This window comes from Bison bison, unplaced genomic scaffold, assembly GCF_000754665.1.
Source record: "Bison bison bison isolate TAMUID 2011002044 unplaced genomic scaffold, Bison_UMD1.0 scf7180017864218, whole genome shotgun sequence".
Classification (NCBI taxonomy): Eukaryota; Metazoa; Chordata; class Mammalia; order Artiodactyla; family Bovidae; genus Bison; species Bison bison.
Window position 1 is genome coordinate 5924269 of NW_011494790.1, and position 21110 is coordinate 5945378.

At 43.9% G+C, this 21110-nt stretch overlaps 1 protein-coding gene across 10 annotated transcripts in view; it reads left to right on the forward strand.

The window, feature by feature from the left end:
* The window catches only part of MAST4 (microtubule associated serine/threonine kinase family member 4), a 619799-nt gene that overhangs the window by 578075 nt on the left and 20614 nt on the right, over window positions 1-21110 (forward strand). For 8 of the 10 annotated variants that reach the window (XM_010845550.1, XM_010845553.1, XM_010845555.1 and 5 more), the window contains 8 exons: window positions 1726-1827; window positions 9543-9665; window positions 9870-9982; window positions 11952-12079; window positions 12725-12960; window positions 17180-17380; window positions 19344-19573; window positions 20096-20218. In XM_010845550.1, coding sequence (XP_010843852.1) covers window positions 1726-1827; window positions 9543-9665; window positions 9870-9982; window positions 11952-12079; window positions 12725-12960; window positions 17180-17380; window positions 19344-19573; window positions 20096-20218 — 1256 coding nt within the window. The remainder of the gene's footprint in view (window positions 1-1725; window positions 1828-9542; window positions 9666-9869; window positions 9983-11951; window positions 12080-12724; window positions 12961-17179; window positions 17381-19343; window positions 19574-20095; window positions 20219-21110) is intronic. The other 2 variants (XM_010845552.1, XM_010845560.1) reach the window with 1 other exon arrangement.

Below are 21110 nucleotides of genomic sequence, written 5' to 3' on the forward strand. Positions count from 1 at the left end.
ATTAAAAGAACTCACTCATCATAGCATGAAACTGACTTTCACAATCTCAGCGGAGCCGTTTGTGTTGGAAATTGATCTGAACAAGTTTTGTTAACGTGGAATTTAGTACTAGCAATGTAACTGATTTTTATGGCGTGCTTTATCTGCAAAAGAAATTGGTGTGGGATTTGCAAATGATTTCACTGCTGTCCAGTCTTCCTTTCCATAATAGGAAAGTTGCACCAGGGAAGAAAAGGTTAATGTGGGTAACATTTGCATAAATGCGGAAAATGGCTATTGGCACAGTGAAGAAATTAGCAAAAATGTAATAAACCCTAAAACAAATGTCTACCAAATAATAAATAATGAGAATGGGGAGGAAGCAAATTTAATCCACAGATTGTTAATGATTTCATTGGTGGTTGTTATGGTGTAATGTTATTTCTTAACAGCTGTTCATCTTTCATTTAAATTCAATAACCTTTAGATCTTAACCTGAAAGCTGACCCTAACTATTGTTATGTGGCTTGTGGCAAAACTAAATGATAATTAAATAGGCCTATTACTACCCTACCTGCTGTTTTTATAAATTTTCCTGAAGCAGAGATCAGAAAGGCCTCTCTTCCTCTGAGTTTGTTAGTCATCACTCACATCTTCACCCACTCTTGTCCCTTCTGGACTGTACTTAGAAGCCCCAATGGTGGAAATAGGGGGATAATTCCTTTCGGTATAAGGAGCCTTTTAATCACAGCATTATTTTCTGTCACTGACTTTGCAAGCCAGGCATCTTTGTAAACTTGAACAAAGTAGATTTGTGAGTTGCCTGCAGTGTATAACCCTTTTATACAATATCTGGGCTCTTTATGGATTTATAACTAGACTGTCTTCTGATATACCAAAGCCTGAGTGGCAAGAGGAATCAACTGTTTAATTAACACAAGCAGCAAATGCTGGCTTTGTTTTCTCAATGCCTTGCGGCTCAGATGCATATTCATGTTTTATTTTCCAAATCAGATTTAAACTGCAGCAGAGGAAGCTAGAGGCAGGCACACACAGAAATAACTCATGTTTTTATTGCATTTCCATACACACAAGCATGCACACCTATCTTCAGGCCAACTCCTTGAGAATGTAGAACCTATTCTAATATTTATGGCAGATTTTAAATACTTCCATTACTATGATTTCTTTCGGTTCTTCTTCTTCTTCTTCAGTCTTTAGCATTTTAACCTTTCCTGTGTCTCTGAAAATAGTTATTTCACAAAATTATTTTTTACTCCTCAAAGCAGAAGAACTCTAGAGCTGTGGCCAGATTCTCAGTTAAGTATGATAGTAGAAGAGAAAATTTGACTCCCCATGATCCCTGGGTGGGTGATTGCCTTAAACACAGGAGTTTAGAGTTTCCACTATATTGAGGCCTCTTAATATCGAGAGGACTAATTTGCAGTGTCAGTTCTACCAAAGAAAAATGAATGAAAAAGGTAAATGAGAGACACTCATTTGAAATGTTCTCACGCTGCCTTCTTGAAAGCGGTACTATACGTATCTTATGCAACAGTGCTTCTCAGACTTGACTCAGACTTGACTGATCCTAGGAATCGACTGAAGGAATCAGCTGTGGATTCCGATTCAGCTGGTGGAGTGGGACTTGAAGTTCTGCATTTCTGACTCCTGGGTGTTATCCGTACTGTTGGAACGTGGACCATTTGAGCAATACAGTCCATCAACTACTTTTCTTCCTTCTAGATGAGATCAACTGGCCTGAAAAGGATGAGGCTCCACCCCCTGATGCCCAGGATCTGATTACCTTGCTCCTCAGGCAGAATCCCCTGGAGAGACTGGGAACAGGTTAGAGCACGTATGTTTTAATTTTGCTAATATGCAGGAAATAATGTCAGTGTGGAGCACTCAGAGGTTTGTAGTTTGGTTTTTTTTGCATGGGGAACATCTGTTGATTGATGCAGAGCATGACTACAATACACTATAATAATATTTAAATTTTCTTTCTGATTCAGAGCAGCATGTACGCTATGAGGGTTGGTGGCTGTTGTTTTGTTGTTGTTCTTTTTTGGAAAGCAGAAATTTTTCTTACTTCGTTTCAGTCAGTAAAATTTCTCTGGAAGAGAACTTCAAGGGCAAAGGGCATATGTAACTCTTCTGTCTTGAAAAGCATGAATCTTAAAAATTTGAAACAGAAGGTTAGGAATATGGAGAGTTTTTTTTTCCCCTAGAAGGATTTGACCCAGCAGTTACTATCTACAAGTTTTGAAACAGGTTATCAGTACTTGAACTAATTACTAGAAACGAGTGCCTTGGGTTGAGCCATGCTATCCTATCATGGTGATGAGCACCATGGCCCAAGAAAGAGGATTAAAAAACATTAACTTTCAAGATAAAGGAGGTAGTAGATTTATTTTTTGCTGATTATTTTTTCTGACTGTACTACTACCAGTTTTTTGTTTTTTTTCCAAACTCCTATTCCATTTTCTTCCTTATATTCTTAATAGACAGAGATTGCAAGACAGTCCTAGCCAACTCCAGCATGTGAATGTACCTGGATGAGTCTACATATTAAATACACATGATGCACACACACCCACACACACATACAGCACACATCGCACATACACACTGTATTGATAAAAATTTTCATCAATGACAATTATTGACTTGCTGGGTTGTTTATTCTGAGCTGTTTCATCCTACCCCATTTTACTAGAAAGATAAGAAAATGCTGATGAGATCATTCTCTCACCCAGTTTTTTCTAGACAGAAATCATTTGCAAAAACACCAAATATATATATCTTATATTGTGCTCCCCACTTTTGCTCAGAGCTTCCTCAGTTGGAGAGCTCTTTTCTTGCTTAAGTATGGAATGCTGTGCTACCCAGAGTTTCTGATGATTCATTAAAACCCATGGACCCAATCTTTATTTTGTAAATAAAGTTTTGTTGAATCACAGCAGTACTGTTCACTTGCACATTACCTATGGCTGTCTTCATGCTGCTTGGCTGAGTTGAGTAGTCATGACCAACTCCATGGCCCACAAGGCCTAAAACATCTACTGTCTGGCTCTTGGCAGAAAAACCTTGAAGACCCTGCCTTAGAGAATTTAAGAAGCTTTCAATGGAGCTTTTTTTTTTTTTTTTTGGCCACACTACAAGGCTTGTGGAATCTCAGTTCCCCCACCAGGGATTGAACCCAGGTCAATGACAGCGAAAGCCAATGTCTTAACCCCTGTACCACCAGGGAATTCCCAAGAAATTTTAAAATCAGAACTCAACTAGGAAAACTAATTTGAGTTGAGTTTTGTACTAGAGTGCCTGCCTGCATGCTAAGTAACGTCAGTCGTGCCTGACTTTGTGACCATATGGACTGTAACCTGCCAGGCTCCTCTGTCCATGGGATTCTCCAGGCAAGAAGACTGGAGTGGGTTGCCATGCCCTCCTCCAGGGGAGCTTCCCTACCCAGGGATCGAACTGCGTCTCTTCCATCTCCTGCATTGGCAGGCAGATTCTTTACCACTGGTGCCACCTGGGAAGGCTTTATGCTAGAGTACCATGTGCTTTTTGCTTTCTTCCATGGGTAAGCGGGCCTTTCACTAGGAAAGGTGATATAATGGAAGGTAAAGGCATAAACTCGGTTGTCAGCTTGCCTGGGTTTAAATCTGAAGTGTGTGATCACGAGCAGGTTGCTTCCCTTTCTGTGCCTCACTCCCTCATCTATAAAGTGGAGCTGATGGAAGGTCTACATCCCAGGATTACCGTGAGGATAAAAGATCATCAACACTGTCTGTTGGGACCAGATGTGACACCGCTGCTGCTGTTGTCATTTTGTATTTTTCTTGCCTGTATAATCCCGTGCTTTCCCCTTTGGCGTATGAGACTCAGGAATGGTGAGGGTACCCCCCCCCACCTTTGAGCTGATTGAACTCTTTGAACAGAATTCTTTATCTTTCTTGTCACCCTATTTGGATTTCCTTTTGTCTGAAGTGACTAGCAAACTGGTTATTTCCCTCTGTCTGTGATATACAGTTGGATTTGCTTTATGGTTCAAGAGAGAAGCATAGCTGTCCAAGAATGGGAGTCAAGGCTCTGTGTGGTGCAGAGATTTGAGCGGTGGTTTTACCCACTTGAGTCAAATGTGAGAAGCAGAGGCATTTTAAGATTGCCCTGCAACAATACAAATATCTGTTTGTGTAGTCTAATCAACTGTCCCAGGGAAGTATTGTTCTAAGGTAGAGCTAACAAGGTATAGGAATCATATCAGCACTCCCGCTAAAGAGTTCTCTTCAGTGTCCGTGCGTCACTTTGGAGAGTTTTCCTATTTACTCTGCCCATTTCCCTCTCCTCGGAATGTGTGGACTCTTGATTGGCCTTCGCTTAGCAAGACAGGGCTATGGATGCTGGTCAGAACATCCACGTCTGTACGTTATTTGCTGCAATTATCTTTGCACATTTTCTCCTTGACTGCTGCTTTCAGTCTTTTCAGGGTTTGACAGATTGAGAAACAAATCTTCCAGCAGAAACTTGAAAGAGACTTTAAAGGACCCTGCCCAAGCTCTTAGAGTTGTCAAGGAGAGCTTGCCAAACAGGCAGGTCCAATGTGACGGGTCCCAGTAGGGCCCAGAGAGCGAGTCTGAGAATCCTGCAAGTCTGCCATGCTGCTTCCAATGACAGTGGTATGGATTTGATGCATATTAAGAGGGCAAAATAATGCACCATGAAATGTGCGAATGCACATTTGCCCGGGAGACTAGAGAGGCTGAGAAAAGGAGTGTGAAGAACATAATGGATGTTTAAGAAAATTTTGTGAAAGGAGAGAAATGCTCAAGGGAGAACACTGGTGCCAAACCCTAACTTGCAATTTGGGACCTTGTTGTACTTGAACTTGACTTTTGAACTTGTAGAATATCGAGAGCAGCTGGGCTCATTGGACTTGAGACCTGCTCAGATGTGGCTGACTCCCACCCGTAAGCCAGCTGGGAGGTCGTAAGTCATTTCTTCATTGCCTGGAGTCTCAGTTTCCTAATCTCTGGAAATAAACATGTTACACACCTCATGGCATTATTGTAGGATTGAGTGTGGGCGTGTTGGAGGAGGTGTGTGGTTCCATTAATCTGGTGCATAACAGAAGCTCAAGAAATGGTCCCTTTACCTTTCTGGTGAATTGTTATGGTGAGAGTGACATTTGCATGAGTTCCTGTGTCTAATGATTTGTGTTTGGCTCATAAAGCCACCATCTGTACTATTCCAAGAGGTTGCTGTTCAGTCGCCCAGTCATCTCTGTCTCTCTGTGATCCCATGGACTGTAGTATGCCAGGCCTCCCTGTCCCTCACCATCTCCTGGAGTCTGCCCAAGTTCATGTTCATTGTATCGGTGATTCCATCCAGCCATCTCATCCTCTGATGCCCTCTTTTCCCTCTACCCTCAATCTTTCCCAGCATCAGGGACTTTTCCAATGAATCATCTTTTCGCATCAGATGACCAAAATACTGGAGCTTCAGCATCAGTCCTTCCACTGAATATTCAGGGTTGATCTCCCTTAAGATTGACTGGTTTGATCTCCTTGCTGTCCAAGGGACTTCCAGGAGTCTTCTCCAGCACCACAGTTCAAAGGCATCAAATCTTTGGCATTCCGCCTTCTTTATGGTCCAGCTCTCAAAACTGTACGTGACCACTGAGAAGACTACACAGACCTTCGTCGGCAGAGTAATGTCTCTGCTTTTCAACACACTCTAGGTTTGAGGTCGTGCCGTGTGCTTAGTCGCTCAGTTGTGTCCAACTCTGCGACCCCATGGACTGTAGCCTGCCAGGCTCCTCTGTCCATGGGATTCTCCAGGCAAGAATACTGGAGTGGGTTGCCATGTCCTCTTCCAGGGAATCTTCCCAGCCCAGGGATTGAACTCAGGTCTCCCACATTGCAGGCAGATTCTTTGTCTGAGCCACCAGGGAAGCCCAAGAACACTGGAGTAGGTAGTCCATCCCTTCTCTAGGGATGACTTCCCGACTTCCTGACTCAGGAATTGAACTGGGGTGTCCTGCATTGCAGGTGGATTCTTTACCAGCTGAGCTACCCGGGAAGCCCCAGGTTTGAGGTTGTTAGCCCAGGGTTAATTTTTCTCTGGTATGTCCTTTTGATTCTTTTGTTCCCCCTCTCTCCAGAAGTGCATGAAAAACAGGGCTTAGTGATAAGCAGCTGCTTCTCAGTGGGGCACAGAGGCCAATGGGTGAGACCTGGGCACTGGGTCAGCAGTGGGCTGGGCTCCCTGGGGAGGGCCCATTTGTCATTCTCCATAGAGAGCAAATGAAGGCTCTCACCAATTTATGTGTCCCAAGGTGTGGGTCAGGGAGCAAACACTCTGGATATGGTCAGGAAGTGTCTTTTGAGCCTTTGGGTCCAGAAAAGTATGCTTTTCTGGGTAAAGTTAAGTGACCTGGATGTTCCAGGGCTGTCATCTGATGAGGCCCCAAGAGTGGCAGCTGAAGTCATAGTCATTGCTGTACAGTGCTTGGTAGGCCGCTTGGTCGGCCACTAGTTAGGGCCTGACTCTTTGGACCTCAGTGTCACTGGCACAGTGAAGGAATTGAACTGATGCATATTTAAGCCCTTTGATCATCTCCAAGCAAAGATCACTGGAAGAAAATGTCCCTGGCAGATGTGTTTGGGGATGTTTGTTGGGGTAGAAGAGAACCAGGCTGCACGGAGGGCTGGAGTTGGACTAGGCAGAGGTGCTGGGGAGCTGGGTGTGTGGCTCCCTTCCCCGATATCCACATGGTAAATCCATTTGAAAGTTGATGTGAGAGAGAGGGCAGGGTAGGATCTCAACTCAACCAGGCCTCCCCTTGCATGGCATGTGGTGCTGTGGCCCTGAGGATGGACTGGTGGTCTTTAGACAGACCTCAGCTCAGCCCCTCTAACCCTTACTCACCGGATGATCTTGACCCGTATAGTTTATTGCATATTTGCTTTTCACACCCAAAAAATGGAGTTGACAATGCCTACTATGAGGCATTACTTTCAGTGGTTTAATTAAAAGAAGCAAGTTGCCTCTTGTCTCTAGTGCAATACTTGTCAAAGTTGGCCCTCAAATCCCAGCTGCTGATGCTGTTGCTGTTGGGCTCAACAGCAGACTTGAGTATCATGCTGTAAACAAGGGAAAAGCCTACTGAATTCTAGAAAAAGATTCTAATCAAATACTTTGTAAAGAACCCATTCTCCCTTTTGGGGGGTGATTTTTTTCACTTGGCGTTTTTCTCTTCGTTCCATCGTTTTCAAAACATTGGTTTCCCTTGGCTGGTTTGGAGCCCTAGCCAACCTGTTCCTTGTGCTCAAGGGAGGCCCAGTGAGGACAGAACGATGACTTTGAACTTTACAGATGCCTCCCCTTCCCCAAGGTTTTTCATTCAGCTTGCGTTTCTCATCCTGTTCCTTTTGTACCCCACTGAGGACCGGATGAGAAGCATGAGTAACAACTCCATTAAAGAGGCATTTGCAACCCGTGTTGAGGGGCATCTCCTGGTTGGGAGACAGATTAGATCCTGGTACTAGTCTTGTGAGAAGTATCTCTTCCTGAAATTGTTTCAGGATTGAATTTTCCTTACCTCCCCCGTCAACAGTGTGCATGTTGGTGGTAGGATGGGGGTGTGATTCTCATGGCGAGATTTTTATAACATATGTACCTTCTCTTTACATGGGAGAGTGAAAGTCGCTCAGTCATGTCTGACTCTTTGTAACCCCGTGGACTATACAGTCCATGGAATTCTCTACGCCACAATACTGGAGTGGGTAGCCTTACCCTTCTCCAGAGGACCTTCCCAACCCAAGGATCGAATCCAGGTCTCCCACACTGCAGGCATATTCTTTACCAGCTGAACCACAAAGGAAGCCCGAGAATACTGGAGTGGATAGCCTATCTCTTCTCCAGAGGATCTTCCCAACACAGGAATCGAACCGGGGTCTCCTGCATTGCAGGCGAATTCTTTACCAACTGAGCTATCAGGGAAGAAAGTATGCTACACAGTCCATGGAACTCTCCAGGCCAGAATACTAGAATGGGTAGCCTTTCCCTTCTCCAGGGGATCTTCCCAACCCAGAGATTAAACCCAGGTCTCCCACATTGCAGGTGGATTCTTTACCAGCTGAGCCACCAGGGGAGTCCCTTTACATGGGGGACAGTGTAATACTTTGATGGGGTCTGCCCTTCAAAATCTCTCTTTAAAATCATAAACTGAATTACAAATATTAATTCAATTCATGGAATTGTCCTATCAGGCTCATTTGGTAAAAAGAAACCTAAAACTTAGGAATTGGGATTGCTTTTCATCACATGTATTATAAATCTATCAAACAAGTTTGCCAGTTTCTTATTTAAGAATCTGTAGGCCATAGAATCTAATTCCTACCAATGTTAATGAACAATCCAATGAAATTGAATAACCATTATATATTATCATCTTTATTAAAATCTTACCTTCATACATATGCCTATGGCTGATTCATCTTGATATATGGCAGAAACCAACACAATATTGTAAAACAGTTACCCTCCAATTAAAAATAAAATTTTTGAACTTATTCGGAGTTCCAGTAGTTAGAATCTGCCTGCCAATGCAGGGAACACGGGTTTGATTCCTGGTCTGGGAATATTTCACATGCCTGGGTCAGCGACTGAACCTGCGTGTCCTGGAGGCCACAGGCCACAACTAGAGAGTGACCGCACTCTCTGCACTAGAGAAGCCTGTGTGCAGCAACAAAGACCCAGCGTGGCCTGCTGCTGCTAAGTCGCTTCAGTCGTGTCCGACTCTGTGCGACCCCATAGATGGCAGCCCACCAGGCTCCCCCGTCCCTGGGACTCTCCAGGCAAGAATACTGGAGTGGGTTGCCATTTCCTTCTCCAATGCATGAAGGTGAAAAGTGAAAGTGAAGTCGCTCAGTCGTGTCCAACTCTTAGCGACCCCATGGACTGCAGCCCACCAGGCTCCTCCGTCCATGGGATTTTCCAGGCAAGAGTACTGGAGTGAGTTGCCGTTGCCTTCTCCGCAACATAGCCTAGATATATATAATTTTTAAATATATATAATTTTTAAAAAAGAGAAAAGAGAAATCGATTGTGGTGGGTATTCCCCCCCCCAAAAAAACACTTACCTCCAGAGGAATTAATGCCATTACCATGTTTTAAACCTTCTTAGAATTTTAGGGGGGTGGTAAGCAGCAAGTCTGCTTTGGGCCAGTGTGTGTCCATGTCCCCAGGTTCAGCATAATGGGATTTTAAGTGGCCGTGTCATTAACCTTTGAAAAATGGAGGAAGTCATGAAAAAATTAACAAAGAAAAACTGTGCCATAGCAACTGCTGTTAGCAAAATCAAATCCCCTGCTGATAAATTATGGGAAAATTTTTGGAGCTTTGGGTTGTAGCATGAAAAAGATTTCCCTGATTTCTTTAATTCTCTCTTGATAATTTTTTTTTTTCTGTTGTTCTTAAAAACTGATGCTTACCTTTGTTGGGAGGATAACTGAACACTTTTCCCTCTATTCTTTCCCTCCACTCCCTACCCTAAGGTGGTGCATATGAAGTCAAACAGCATCGATTCTTCCGTTGCTTAGACTGGAACAGTTTGCTGAGACAGAAGGCAGAATTCATTCCCCAACTGGAATCTGAAGACGACACAAGTTATTTTGATAGTATGTGTATTATCTGACATAAAACATTATTTGGCCTTTTCTTTGTGGAAAATCAGCTCTGTTTTTGATAGGTACCTTTCAGTCCTGAACCCATGAGTTCTGAAACATAATGTTGCCTTGATAGAGAAACTCATAATTGAAATAGCTAAGTTAAAAGCTGAAATTCTGAGTAATTGAAACTGCTTTCCAAACCTTTTCCTGCAGCTCGGTCAGAGAAGTACCATCATATGGAGACTGAGGAAGAAGATGACACGAATGATGAAGACTTTAATGTGGAAATAAGGCAGTTTTCCTCATGTTCACATAGATTTTCTAAGGTAAGTGAAATATGGCATAAGAGGATCTCTCTTAGAAAATTTCCTACTGGTCAGATTTGTTGTTGTTGTTTAATTGCTAAATTGTGTCGAACTCTTTGTGACCTCGTAAACTGTAGCCCACCAGGCTCCTCTGTCCATGGAATTTCCCAGGCAAGAATACTGGAGTGGGTTTGCTATTTCCTCCTCCAGGGGATCTTCCCGACCCAGGAATCGAACCCACGTCTCTTGCCCTGGCAGGAGGATTCTTTACCATTGAGCCACCAGGGAAGCCCGAGGGTCAGATAGTTGGTACCTTAAATACCTTTACAAGATTGTGAAAACCACCTGTGCTGTTGCGGAGCTTGGAGTCTCTTTTAGGGGGAGAAAAGAGTGACCCCATCATTTTGATAAACCAGCATTCCTACCCCCATGCAGTGGTATATTTCTCTGTTTCCAGCTCCACAGATTAATACCCTTTTTCTTGGAGGCAGAGACTTGAGCTCACGGTTTTTCTTTGGGGAGTATCTGATACCATCTCCGTATTGACCCTGGTCTTGCTGGGCCATGGAGGCATCTCCCACTGCTTTTATAAGAAGAACTTTAAGCTCATTGTGTGCAGAGCCCTCTTCTAGTATCCCACGGATACAACACAAAGGAGAAGGCTTAGTGCTCGATATAAGCCCAGACTCTTGGAGACAGTTGATTGTGAAATGAGACAATCTCTTAATCAATGATAGAAAGTGTAAGATATATTAAAGGGGCAGTAGGCCAGCCAAGCTAGAATTTTAGAAATAGATAAAAATCAATGTTGGAGAAAGGTGCTTTTTGACTGGTAGTGGGAAGATTTAAAAGACAAACAAACCAAAGACGCACCTGATAGTCCTGAGATAAGCAGGGCCCTAGGAAAACAGAAATGAATCTACAGGGCACCCTAACTTCATTTTGCTGTTTTCACTCAAGATATGTTTTCTGTTGCCATGGCATTTTGCATCATTATTGTGCAGCTTTTCTATAGCAGTGAGTGATTTGAGGGTGTTCCGTAGCTTTTTCTAAGTGACTACCCAGAGTGCTCTCAGATTGGCCGACACTGCCCTCCCCGGGTACAGGAATGACACAGAGAGGTAGGGATTTCCCTGGAGGGGAGGCCCAGGTCTAGAGCAGAGCCAGGAAAGAAGCTGATGACAGTTCAGGCTCTCCTGGTGCCTGTTCTCTGGCCCGTCAAAGCCATCCCCTACGCTGCTCCCTCTCTGCTGTCTCCTGCTCTTTCGCTACCTTCCTCCTAATCCCAGGAGACTATAGGAGCTATAAAGAACAGCAGTTGGCTGGCTTGGGTGTAGCGAGTGCTTCCTGGGTTGGACTTTCAGCTCTCTGTTTTTGCTTCCATCTTGCCGGTGGTACAGCAGAGACCTCAGTTTGCTTAAGCTATGATCCCCTTCAGAAATCCCAGTATCAATACATGAGGCTGCCTGTTGGTATATGTGATTTATAAGCCAAACAAATACCTCACCAAGTACACACTGCATCTCCCCCCAATGGGTCTTGAAACAGGTAATTTATTTTTCTCTTCCCTCTCAATTCCAATTCGTTTTTCTACTTCCTGCACCTGACTGGGGGCCATTCAGTCTTTTTCTCTGTGATTTTCTTTTTCTGATTGACTTCATGGTTAAATGTAATCTAATGCGTGCATTGATCCCAGGCCTGGAAACCCCAATGCATCTATGGATTTTGTTTGCAGATACAAAGTCCATAGTGAGATATGGTGAGAATGTGATGAATTCATAGCTCCCCACTCCAAAAGGAAATAAAATTGTACAGTTGGCCACTCACCTCAGGACTCAAGTAAATAGCATTGGAAAGTACCTTCTGAATACATGGCCCCAATTCAAACCTTAGTCAAACTCTTAGGTTGTTCTCCCAGGACTTTTTTTTTTTTTCTTCTGACAGTCCCTTTCAAGAAGATATTAATAAGTACTGATTCTTTGCCTTGCAGGTCTTCAGCAGTATGGATCGAGGTACTCAGAATTCAGGAGAAGAGAAGGAAGACCCTGGGGACAAAACTAAAAGCACAACTTTGCCGTCCACGGAAACACTAAGCTGGAGTTCAGAGTATTCTGAAATGTATGTGAAATGCTTGTTAAGAAGCATTGTAAACAGTAGCTACCAGGGCAGTGGTTCTTAAACACGAGCATGCATCCAAATCTCCTGGAGGGCCAGTGGAAGCAAAGTGCTGACCCAGGAGGTCTGAGATGAGGGCTGAGAATGCATATTTCTCTTTTCCTTTTTTAAAAAATACAATTGTATATCCTTTTACATTTTTTTCATGTATTTGTTTTTAACTGAGCTGGGTCTTTGTTGCTGCACGGGCTTCCTCTAGCTGCCCTGAGAGGGGGCTGCTCTCTGGTTGCAGTGCACGGGCTCACTAGTTGTGACGTGTGGGCTCTGCGTGTGCTCAGTACTTGTGGTGCATGGGCTAGTTGCTCCACAGCATATCAGATCTTCCCAGGGATCAGACCCATTTCCCCTGCATTGGCAGGTGGATTCTTACCACTGGACCGCAAGGGAAGCCCCAAGAGTGTGCACTTCTGACCGGTTCCTGGGGATACCTCTGGTCTGGCACAGTTTAGAAGTCACTGCCCTCAACATGTGTTGGTTAGGCTATCTCAGTTCCATTTTTACCTGTTTTATTCTTTTTTCCTAAAATTCACCTTGCACACAATTTCCTAGTGTCTATAGCTATATGACTTTGTTTTGTGTTTAATTAAGGCAACAGTTATCCACATCCAACTCTTCAGACACTGAAAGCAACAGACATAGACTCGGTGCTGGGCTGCTTCCCAAGCTGGCTGTTTCAGCAGAGGCAGAACACGACGGGGCCGCTCCCCGCCCCAGAGGGCTGCACGAGGAGCCGGAAAAGCCAGCCCTGCCTGCTGCAGAGAGTGCTCAGGAGGAGCCCGAGGTCACTACCCCGGCCAGCACCATCAGCAGCTCCACTCTGTCAGGTAAGGCCGTGGGCTGGCCCCTGCCATCCCAGCATCGCCCGCCAAGCTGACAAGTGACTGCGGTGCTCAGACAGGCAGTGATGGTGGGTGTTTTGTGTTGCTAGACTCTCTTACAGCCCCACTCCTTAGGGTTGGGCGGTGGACTCCTCAGAGCTGAGATCAGACATCTCAGCCCTCTCCTTAGTGCATGGCTGTACGGCCAGTCTTTCTTGCTTCACCTGAAGCCTTCACGTCCTCTGATGGGTTTCAGCGGCGCCCTTGGATGGTCTTCAGAAGTAGAAGTAGGGGAGCTTGTTCTTCATTGTGGAGGCACAGGCACAGCACGGGTCTTGTGGAGCTGCATCTAACTCAGTGATGAGTAAGCAACCCTGTCAGACGGTCAGCAGGACCCGCAATAGCGTCTTAAATCACCACCTATACAGTGTAAGCCAGTTTTCCCTTCAGTGTTCAGATGGGTAGCTGTTTCCTTGAAGGAGCTGGTTTTTGTTGTGGGGCCATGTTATACCCAGTCACCGAATAGTCTCCACTCTAAACCCTCAGTCATTGCAGCAAAATTCTCATGCCATGAGGTTCACAGATTGAAAGGGGAGAGGGGAGTCAGAAATATCAATACAGTTCAAACTGATATCTTGTGTGGCTATGAAACCACTCCACTGCACACAAGTTTCCAGCCTCTAGGTAACTGGTGAAGACACTTCTGAGACACAGTGTGGTGTGTGGGAAGCAGTCCAGGGGGTTAGGCCTTTCCTGGGAGAACTCTTTTTGATGTTACTTTTGTGGGAAGTAAACCTTCCTGACCAGAAGAGCAGTGTCTCCACAGGTTTTTAGAATGCCTATGTATCATGGCAGAGAAGGCAATGGCACCCCACTCCAGTACTCTTGCCTGGAAAATCCCATGGACGGAGGAATCTGGTAGGCTTCAGTCCATGGGGTCGCTAGAGTTGGATACGACTGAGCAACTTCACTTTCACTTTTCACTTTCACGCATTGGAGAAGGAAATGGCAACCCACTCCAGTATTCTTGCCTGGAGAATCCCAGGAACGGGGGAGCCTGGTGGGCTGCCATCTATGGGGTCACACAGTCGCTAAGAAGCGACTTAGCAGCAGCAGCAGCAATGTATCATGGATACTTGCGGCCCTTAATCACAGAAGTGTCCTCATTAAATGATTGGACTTACTCTTCCCTCAGAGCAAGCCCTTGAGGTGCATTTCAGATGTTATTTGGTTTATAAAAATGTTATTCATAGCACATCCTTCCACAGAGCAATATGCATTTATGCTTTCAAAAAATAAAAATATGGATATGGCTTAAGGTTGCTATAATAAATGTTTTCATTAAGCCATATCCAGGATGCTATATTGATAACCATGAATGATTATCGTGAAATTTTTTTTAACTAACTGAATATTCAGTGTATAATTTTGTTTTGTTTTGAATCATTTCAAAATAACAACTTTTACAAACAGGGTTTATTTCTGCCTCACTAAAAGGTCTGGTTCTGCAGAACTTCATGTGAGCTGATAGTTGATCATGGGGAAAAATAATGTTGGGTTTTTCCCTTCTCTCTTTTCCTCTCAGTTCTGTTTCCATGTGGGATAATTCCACATGTCCTAACTTGGTAGAGCCAAGATAGTAGCAATGAAGAAGTGCGTGAAAACAAACTAGTAGCCTAGAATTCCTGTTCATCTTGGTATCGAATCAAATGTGGATATGTCAAGTGCTTTATATTTCTGGTTACTAAGTTCTCATGTGTTTCTTAGTTTATTATTTACTCTGAATAGGGCTGCCTCTATTTCACATTTATTCTTAATATGATGAATTGTTTATGATCTCTTGGACTCTTCTGCCTGCTGACTCTCAGAAAGTTATAAGGGAGGGGGAGAGGAATGGTGTCTAAGCATTTGATTGATTACTTTCATAATTAAAAAAAAAAATCTGTCTTTGTCCTGCCATGCATTTTGATTAATAGATTCAAACCACCTTTCTCTCTGTCTCCCTCAGACACACACTAAAAATAATCAAAGACCTTGGGGGCCGTACAGAATAGAGAGATGAGCTGATTTGCTCATAGCCAAGGGTAATTAGGAAATCTGAAAACCGTGACTGTAGTAAAATTAAATTTGTTGATTTTTATATTGCTCCACCATCAAAAAGAAAGAACCCTTGACATTTACAGAACATTAAAGTGACATTATCCACCCTTGGCAGGAAAGACTCACACATTTATATGCAGTGCTATGAAATGAGATGGTAGAGGCAAGCAGGGGGATGATAGAAGACACGCACGCCAGCACTGAGAGAAGCCCAGCTTTGTATGTGTTTCCTTCTCTCGACTACAATGTATTTGAATCAGTGAGAAGCAAAAGTCTTGAAAATTTAGGTTAGTGCTCGAACGCATCTGACAAATTATTCATCGTGAAGAGATTCAGCTTTCCAGTGCATACTTGTCAATGATCCGATCCAAACCAAACTAGAAGGGAGGAGTGAGCGTGTAACGTATCCCAGAGCAAGCTGAAGGTTTTTGAGGTGAGATTTGATTCGTGAAGCAGTTTTTGTCTAGTCCCTCAGCAGTTGATTTCTTAATTTAGAGTGAATAGGATAGATACACTGTTAAATGGGGTTGAGTTTGGCATATACAAGTGGAAAGAGGGTTGTTATTTGCCTTGAGATTATCTTCTTTAGTAGATATTTGCTATGAGCAAATCAGCTCATCTCTCTATTCTGTACGGCCCCCAAGGTCAGATGGGTGTCACACAGACGACTGGGAATCTTCTCCCGTGCCTACAGCGCCTGCAGCGCCTGGGTGGCCATGGACTGCGCGGTTCTCAAGCCCCACTGTCCCGGGTCCTAGGCTCCCCTTAGCGTGGACCACGCCTGTGGGGTCATGCCACCTCTGTGAACTAGGACTGTGTCTAGCACTGCAACAGCAATGTGAGTTAAATCCAATTAAGCCTCTTTTCTAGGCAAAGAATGTCATGGTCAGCACTTTACAATGTGCTGGCTGGTCTTCCAAAGGATCATTTATAATGGTATTCAGTTCTCTCTGTGGATTGCATATCTTAATGTGATGATAGTGCTGATGATTTTTAAAGCACAGGGGGCTTCTAGTATAGCATTTAGAAAGAAAAGGGAGATAAGCATTGTTTTTTCTGGACAGACAAATATGTATTGTCAGTGATAAGAAAAAAGAAAGGAAAAAAAACCCAAAAAACTGATAGACCGTGAAAGAAAGAATAGGAGAAACGGAAAGAGATGGTCGTGTTACTTGTTTTTCACTATGTCACTGCTGACAAGAGAGAGCTGTCTTCACACTGGGCCTGTGCACTTACCAGACTGGGATCAGTGACATATTCTCTTACATTACTCTGCTGAGGGAAGTCCTAATTTTTTAACTTAAAAAAACCCTTCCGGTTTATATTCAGGGTAATAAAATTAAAAATAAAGAAGGCATGTGGCTGGCCTAGAGGGGGACAGATCTTCTCACTGGTCCAGGAATTTCAGGACAGGTCAGCATATGTCTGTGTCAAGACTAAAGCCAAGAAGACATAGTGAGCCATTGGGTAATGCCGCGGGTAGTGAAGGAAACTCTTGGTCTTGGCTTGTGAAATTTACAAGGAGCTTAGAATGAAAGGAGGTGTGGGAGGTCAAAGGTGACACTTTAGGCACTTTTATGTAAGTTACATCCTGAGCCTCGTGTGAGATGAGTCTTGGAAAGATGGTAGTAGATGACAGGGGCATAAGTCTCTATGAAGTGACTGAATGATGTCCACTTAGCAAAAACCGGTATTAACTGCCTTGCTAATGCTGATCACTAGTATCATAGGATGATCGTGGTACGCTGTGGGCGGTCATGGGGTTCGTAAAGTGACGTTTGTTCATGGCCTTTCACAGTGGGGTCAGGAGGAGGAATTGTCTATTAAAGTTGTAAATGATTCTAAAACGCAATTGTTCTTCTAGTTAAATGGAGTCAACTAAGAATTAATGGACCTGTGTACAAGGAGAATGGAATCTGGATGGACAGCTCTTTCATTCTCTCTCCTCCAACTCACCTTTCTCGAACCAGTCACTTGATTTCCATGTTTGCCTGACACCACGTGGACTCATGCGCCACACGGGCCTCTGTTTCCCCGTGTTTGTCCTTCCCTCTCTCTCCTCCCTCCTCCCCAGCTCTCCTATCCCAAATTCTCCTGAAATGTTTATCCCTTCTTCTTTGCACAGTTGGCAGTTTTTCAGAGCACTTGGATCAGATAAATGGACGGAGCGAGTGTGTGGACAGTACAGACAATGCCTCCAAGCCCTCCAGTGAGCCCGCCTCTCACATGGCTCGGCAGCGCTTAGAAAGCACAGAGAAACAGAAAGCCTCGGGGAAAGTCACAAAGTCCCTTTCTGCCAGTGCCCTGTCCCTCATGATCCCAGGAGGTAGAGACATCGACTCGCATGAAACTGTGTGGCTTGTGCATGTGCCCCCCGCTCCCTGGCATGCTGGCTGAGATGCAAGACTGCTTGAACCAGTAATGGGTGGTGCCCTGGCACAGCCCTCCTGAGTGACTCCCTGGAGGGCCTCCAGGGCTCCCAGAAAACAAACGTGACTTACCCCTTCGCACTTCTTTCAGCAGCAGGAGATGAGGCAGGATCCCTTCCCACAAAGGCTTATTTCTTTTGTTTTCTTTCTTTTTCCTTTCTCCCCTCCCCAAGTTAAGTGATAAATTTCCCTCTTCTGAATAATTTTTCTTCCCTAGACCGTGCATCATTTATATCCTTTACAGAGCTGTTTACAGCATCTGTGTCAGAAAGCTAAGTATAGTTTTTCTCATCTAATTAATGAGGAAATCAATACAGAGAACATACGTTTTTCATTTCTGGGGATGCAGAGTGTATCACAGACAGCACTGAAATTACAAGTTTTACCAGCCTTGTCTGTTGGGTTATGCTTCCTCCTACTGGTAGCCTGGTCATTTTCTGCCTTATATTTAAAAAACTGGGCTTAATTATGATTTTGTTGAATTGCGGTATTTTTCGACAACCTAGTTTTGCCTCTACTAATCACAAAGTCTGGTGTAATTTCACTGGCTGAGATGAAAATATACACACTGGTGCTTGTGACTTATCACTCAGATGACAGACAGTAAGAGAATGGAAGCGGCAGTCAAATTATATTGCAGATGGCTTGAAGTTGGAAGAAATCAGACCATGTATAAAAGGGATTGTTTACATTTTTGAAATTTCAGATTTGTGCAGAAAGAAATGTTCATTGAGGGGGTAGTGCTCACTGTAGCATGCTCTGTTTTCTGGGAGATGTCCGTATAGCACCTTAAAACAAACACCCTAGTCTGAATGACTATTCACAAGCGCAAGGCAATGGCTCCAGTGTGGTCAGTAAGTGGAATGTGGTCCAGTCCACTTTGAGAGCTGGTGAGAAAGCCCACCTCTTGGTGAGCGTGGGTCAGTTATTCAGTTTGGGGAGGTGAGGAAAGATGTATTGAGGAGAAGAGTCAGGGGCATGGCTTTCTTAGCAGTTTGGAGCTGTGTGTCCGCTCAGCCTTCTTCCTGCCTTTGCATGTTTTGAAGTTCCCTGCCCATCAGCGTGGGTCTGTTCAGCTGGCCTTTGGATGAGACAGAAGGTAGCCAGGAAAAAAGTGTCAAGATGCCACATGAAGTCAGAGTGAAAGAGCCTGGACATTGATACATTTAGCTAATTGTTCTCCTTTGGACAGATGTAAGATTCTTGCCTGGATAATCCCATGGACAGAGGAGCCTGGCAGACTTCCTGGTTCATGGGGTCGGAAACAGTCGGACATGACTGAGCACGCACACATCCCAAGAGTTACAACAGAAGATAGTCTGGATACTTTGAGCTTGCTGTGGCCACAGTGTTACTCACTGCACCCCGGGAGTCTTCAATAGCACTGGCCTTTCGTAGCCTGGCCCTTACTGAGCTCAGATTTCAACCACAGCATCTTGTTGTAGATTATTCTTTTTCATACACAACACACACACAGGTGTGTGTGCACAATTTCATATGACCAGTTAGGATTTGTTTAGATTCACATAGATGAAACAGTGACAAGAACCATAAAGAAAACGTGTGTTTGTTCATAAAACAAGGAAAACAGGATAGAATTGGTGTTGAAGAATATGAAGTGAGTTTTTCTTAAAATTTCTCTATCCACCTGCATTATCCTCTCAGAAACCTTGCTGGAACTGCAGGTACTATTTGAAGAGAATCAGTTCTTATCATAGTAATAAGGAATGATTCTTTTATAGGAAAGTTACCATTACAGTGTTTTCCTGATGCAAATTGTTTCGTCAGTACTCACTCAGTAATGCGGCTTCCCTGGTGGCTCAGTCGGTAGAGCTTTGATGACTGGCTTCTTTGTTGCAGATATGTTTGCTGTCTCTCCGCTGGGAAGTCCGATGTCTCCCCATTCCCTGTCCTCGGACCCTTCTTCCTCAAGGGATTCCTCTCCCAGCCGAGATTCTTCAGGAGCTTCTGCCAGTCCACACCAGCCCATTGTGATCCACAGTTTGGGGAAGAACTATGGTTTCACCATTCGAGCCATCCGGGTGTACGTGGGAGACAGCGACATTTACACAGTGCATCATATCGTTTGGGTGAGACTCTCTTTCTGGCCAGTTTTCATTCCCAGCAAACTAGAGAATGAATGATCAGCTGAGGCATAGTTAACAACAAATGAGTTTCCTGGTAAGCTGGCGTCTGGGACCTGCTTCGTATGCTTGCCCTTTATCTGTGTGGGAGGACTGAATTTAGCAAAAGTTAATTCTTTTAAATAATTTTGTTAGTCTTCAAATCTGATTATCCACTCTATATACCAAGCTTGTAGAAATAGTACAAAATAGTCCTATTTTTATCCTTCTTTTCTTAGTCTTTTCCACCTGGCCTTCTTTTTTTCTAAAATACTTTCTCAGGTCACCTGAAATAATGCTAAAGGAACCATAGGAATTACCCTTTTTAGGAGGATGGCAGAACAAAAATAGTGAGCCATATTTTACTGGTTTCCTCTTAGAATCACAGGATCATTTGTTGAACTCAGAATATTGTGCTGCAAGAGAACAGTAGGTGTCAGGGTTGTCATCTGTTTGCTTCCTAATGTATCTTCTCCTCCTGAATTTTAGAATGTAGAAGAAGGAAGTCCAGCTTGCCAGGCAGGACTGAAAGCTGGGGATCTGATCACACACATCAATGGAGAACCAGTGCACGGACTTGTCCACACAGAAGTTATAGAGCTCCTGCTAAAGGTACTGTCTTTTTTGATGTTAGGGCCATCTAGATGAAGCAGGTAGCCAGAAAGAACTAGCACCAAAAGTTCTTCACTCAAGTTCTAGTGTTCTTCTGTAGGGACTATCCATACACACTCAGTCTCTTTGCTGAGAAAGCGTTCAGTGGTCTGTTTAACATAAAGGCAAGAACAACATGAATTTTTTGGTTTTACATCATGAAATCCACTTTCATGTATCTGCCACAGTCACTTCCTAATTTAAGTTTTCTTCTTATCCTAAATTACAAATAGAGTGCTCTTTTTTTGTGTATCACACGTAGTAAAATTTGTTTGGAAATCATCCATCCTCGGTGCGATTTTCTTTAGCAACTTTCAGTACATCTTATTCTATTATGGCAGAAGACAGTGGTATTAAACTGTGAGGTCAGGTCTGAAGCTTGATTTGAGAGTTGGGTTTCTTTGGAAGCTAGAGCTGTGAATATATAATAGGTGGTAACGGAAGAAGGGATGCTAGCAGTCACTAGACCTTTCTCTCCTTGTACAAATAAATTTGAATGTAGATCAGTCTCTACTTGGAATTAAGCTGATTCAAGCCAATGGAGTAGGAAGATCACAAAGAGCATGAATGTGATGAAGAGAGATGATCTACACTCATTCTCTCATTTCTGTTGGGCTGTTTGCTTTGCCACTGCTAGCTAAAGAATGGAGAAGGCAATGGCAACCCACTCCAGTACTCTTGCCTGGAGAATCTCATGGGCAGAGGATCCTGGTGGGCTGCAGTCCATGGGGTCGCTAAGAGTCGGACATGACTGGGCGACTTCACTTTCACTTTTCACTTTCATGCATTGGAGAAGGAAATGGCAGCCCACTCCAGTGTTCTTGCCTGGAGAATCCCAGGGACGGGGGAGCCT